General features: G+C 31.7%; 1 protein-coding gene across 1 annotated transcript; it reads right to left on the bottom strand.

Annotated features, from left to right (window-relative positions):
- Positions 1 to 1999: 1999 nt before the first annotated feature.
- Positions 2000 to 3360, bottom strand: LOC146993778 (uncharacterized). Its single transcript, XM_085826518.1, has 4 exons — positions 2955 to 3360; positions 2516 to 2875; positions 2148 to 2393; positions 2000 to 2047 (listed from the first exon to the last, which is right to left on the bottom strand). Exons 1-3 carry the CDS (start codon positions 3358 to 3360, stop codon positions 2389 to 2391), a joined length of 771 nt encoding a protein of 256 aa, XP_085682644.1. The 3' UTR covers positions 2000 to 2047; positions 2148 to 2388.
- Positions 3361 to 4521: the final 1161 nt, after the last annotated feature.

Genomic DNA, 4521 nt, shown 5'->3' with positions numbered 1-4521 from the left:
TGAAGCATTACCAAATTTTGTAAATTAGAGTTTTTATAATTATATTTAAATCAATTATTTATAAAAAATATTTATGCGGGTATTATCATATAATTTCATTTAAAAAATAGGCACTATTTTCACATTACATGACGTTACATGCAGGTTAAAGTGATTTTTAATTAAATCTAAATTTGATAAAAAACTAGAAACAGTAAGAAATGTGATTAATGATATTAGTGAAACAAAATAGTTACAAATAATCCCAATTTTTAAGCTAGTACGTGTAAGACTAGGAGGTAGGAATCCTGATGCGTTTTCTTTTACGAGGTTTCGCCAGGAGCCATAATCCTCTAATTTTAATGTGTACACATATATTTTATATTACTTACCATTCAGCACCACATTTTGCAGTTTTCAGCAGTATTACTTGGCAGTTCACTATTTGGAGTTTTTTGTAGAGAAAATATCCCTGTTGTATATGTTCAGAATACAAGATAAATAAACAAGATTTTAAATTTCATGATCGTCGAGATTTCCTGTGGTGGCAGCAGTTGCTCAGTTCCTTCGCTTTCAGGTGTGGCCCGCATCAGTCGTTTCAACTCGGATGTGTTTCTTGAAAGAAAAACCTGGCTATACCCCCAGGTACTGGGTTTGTCATCCGAGTTGATTTCTCCATCTGCTTCTTCCCTCGTCTAAGTGGCAGCAAAATGTTATTTTTGAAGTCCCTAAACAAAATATCCATATTATGCATATTCAAAATACAAGATAAGTAAACAAGATTTTAAATTTCATGATCGTCGAGATTTCCTGCGGTGGCAGCAGTTGCTCAGTTCCTTCGCTTTCAGGTGTGGCCCGCATCAGTCGTTTCAACTCGGATGTGTTTCTTGAAAGAAAAACCTGGCTATACCCCCAGGTACTGGGTTTGTCATCCGAGTTGATTTCTCCATCTGCTTCTTCCCTCGTCTAAGTGGCAGCAAAATGTTATTTTTGAAGTCCCTAAACAAAATATCCATATTATGCATATTCAAAATACAAGATAAGTAAACAAGATTTTAAATTTCATGATCGTCGAGATTTCCTGCGGTGGCAGCAGTTGCTCAGTTCCTTCGCTTTCAGGTGTAGCCCGCATCAGTCGTTTCAACTCGGATGTATTTCTTGAAAGAAAAACCTGGCTATACCCCCAGGCACTGGGTTTGTCATCCGAGTTGATTTCTCCATCTGCTTCTTCCCTCGTCTAAGTGGCAGCAAAATGTTATTTTTGAAGTCCCTAAACAAAATATCCATATTATGCATATTCATAATACAAGATAACTAAACAAGGTTACGATAATGAAAACATAAGTTAGCGTATATATAAACACTTTTATTAAATGTTTTAATATTTTTTCTAAAAGTGTTCTTTCTGTTGTTTAGTTTTAATCTTTTGTTAACTACATACTCTTTTTAACTAGAAAATAATAATTGAACATAGTACAAAAATACACAATTACCACAAAAGGGTGGCAAGTTTAAGAAGTTAATAATGTAAGATTGAATCCTTATATTTAAAATAATAAATAAGTGGTAAAATTAAAATAATAAACGTAGTATGAAAATACATAATTAAAATAAACAGGCTGGAAACATTAAAAGTAATGAATTCACCTGTATATTTTCTGACTGAAGATTCATTTCTTTCCATGATTCATTTCTCATTTCTGCAATATTCTTTACCTGAAAGGGGTGATAAATTATCCTTAACAATAAAATGTTTTCTGGTAAGAAGTAGGCTGGAAACCTTTAAATTAATCAACTCACCTCTATGTTTGTCAATTTATCTGTCAAAATTAATTTTCTTCTTTCTTTTATTTATTTTTTTGGATTACCTAATTTGCAATAAAGTTTTTTTTACTGAAAAATAAGTAGGTAAACTTATACTAATAATAACTAAATAAATTTTACAGTTGCTTTTACTGAAGAAGTAGTATTAAAATAAAGTGAAGCAATAATTTGAAACATAAGCTGTGAATGGTTAAAATTTTGTCTTACCTCTGTCATAGTATTTCATGACATTTTGGATCTGCAGCTGTGAAAGAAAGTTTATTTTAATGAAGGAATAACAAAATATATAAAGAATAGCTCTCACGTCAAAATAAAAGTTGAGAATAACTGAAATACACATTTACCTCTTTCTGTAAAAGATATGCAACATTTTCGCAACATTTCCATCCTTTTGTTTTCTGGGCTCTGTTTTTTGGTTGAATTCTAAAAGGAAATAAAAAATAACAATTTCATGTAGTGAAAAACAAAAAGGTATTAAATCAAAATTTGTGGACCATCTGAACATTTACACAAATTATAGTAAACAATTTACTTGTATGCTTTTCTTATCATTTATTCCAGTTTTAAAACTTGGTCTGTGTTCCCTTACTCTGAAAAATAAGCACATAGATTATAATGGTATGTAATTTAATATTTAAATGCAATTTTTGTATGTATATATATGTAAATAAATAAATTATGTCAAAAATAAAGTTATATTTGTTGGTTTTACCCCATTTATCATCATCTTCCTGAATGAATGGTATATCATCATCTTGTCGGGCTGATTTCTTTGGAGGCATCAGGTCCTCAATTCCTTCGCTTTCTGATGTTGGTTCGTCCAACATTTTAAGTTCAAGGCCGACTTTTCCATGGCCTGGATACACAGCTTTAATGTCCTGTAGAAACTGAGCAAGTCTTTCTCCATCATAAGTAAAGGGCTTCAAGCGGAACCGCCTGTAATAATGTACAGCCATGTACTGCGTGCAAATATCATCTGTTCTCTTGCTCTTTATAGACCTCTTAAAAAGTTTGTTTTCACCCTCAAGATCATTTATAGTGTTCTGTTTATCATCGGGATCTACGAATACGCCTGTAAATAAAGGATTAATGAATGTTAAGGATGAAAAACAAAATGTCACTCATTAAAAAAAAAAAAGACACATATTTACCTTTCTTGTGATTGGTAGTTTTATGTGTTGCTGCCGGAAATAAATTTTCTATCCTTTTATATTGTGGAGCAGAGTCAGTGTATATGAAGGTGGTTTCTGGGTGAACATGACGTTTAATGTAAGGCCACAAATGCCTTTTGCTTTTTCCTTTAACCTTGAAAAATAATCCTTCTTTGTCTTCTCGACAGTAGATGCCTAAAACTACGATGGTCATATTTTTGGTTACCCTGCCGCGGTTGTACTTGCGGCGGGTCAAAAATGTTTCATCAATTAATATAGATTTTCCTTTACCACCTAACATTCTGCTATGATGAGAGGCAAAAATTTCGCATACCTCACGACAATATGATAAAAAGTCAACAATAGTCTCATTTGCAATTACTGGTAATTTTTGCTTTCCCTCCATAGCTTTAGCTGCTGATTTATGTAGCTAAAACTGTGATCTAGAACAAAGTACACAGTTATGACTAAAGCTTCCCTTATTGGGATTTTTGTACCTTCAAAAAAGGTGTTTTCAATGGGGTTAATCATGCCAGAGCAGTTGTTGCGATTTCTCAGGCTGCAGACCCAACGCCATCCCAGCTTTGATTCCTTTCTCTTGTTGCTTCTCATTGGTGCCTGGCACTTGGGGCAAGGTGGTGCCTCATCCTCTCTGGGAAGAAGTCCAGCATCGGTGGCAAACTCGAGTGCAGCTGCCTCTGTATTAATTAAATGCATGTCAGTAATTAAACAGAAATATTTCAGTTTTTCATGCAAAGAAGCCATATTCAAAAAAGTCAGTACAGTGACAGAAATAGTTTAATGAAATTTATTGTTAGAAATTTCAGAAACTTGCAATTATGCAAAAGTCAAAATTATCAGAAATAAAAAAGTTTAATAAAGATGAAAAGTAATTATAAGTTTAATTAAACAATATTAGTTCATTATAGGAAGATAGAGAAGTGAAAAGTTCAAACTAGAAAGTACTGTTACAAAAAAAAAAAAAAAAAAAAAAAAAAAAAAAGGAAAATAAAAATAATAGTAATGATATGTATCTATGAAAACAAAGTATTAAAACAAATTTCAAGTGAAAAATAATATTAAAAAATGTAATGGATGAAAATAGATTAAAAGTAAACTTAGCTTTGGCAAAGTCCAAACCACGTTTTCACGTAAGTACCGAGGTACTGATTTTTTTCAGTACCTGACAGACAGACAGCTGCACGGGCTTAACCGCGGCAAAATATGATCGCGAAAAATCTTCTTTTTTAAATTTATTTAAAATATTTTCGGAAAAAAAATATTTTACTTTACAAATAAATGTTTTTCGGTACATATGTTTTTTAAAACATTTTTAAACAGAGATGCAGAAGAATAATAGGTATTGTTATTTTTGTGTGCAGATAGATATGCGTGCGTGATGAACTAAAAAATGATTTTGAAGGTTTCGTGGCATATTTATCCTCTCAAAAATATGCAACTTGCTCAACTTTTCGATTTTATTAAATTAAATAAGGCCTATCGATTTTTTTTTTTTTTTTTTAAAGCACTGACAATGAAAACTGTTATGTTCTATTTTTGCGTTTTT

This window comes from Stegodyphus dumicola, chromosome 11 (genome assembly GCF_044657685.1).
Source record: "Stegodyphus dumicola isolate Sdum_Otavi_A_Nest chromosome 11, ASM4465768v1".
Taxonomy (NCBI): Eukaryota; Metazoa; Arthropoda; class Arachnida; order Araneae; family Eresidae; genus Stegodyphus; species Stegodyphus dumicola.
This window is presented reverse-complemented; position numbering and strand designations above follow the sequence as displayed.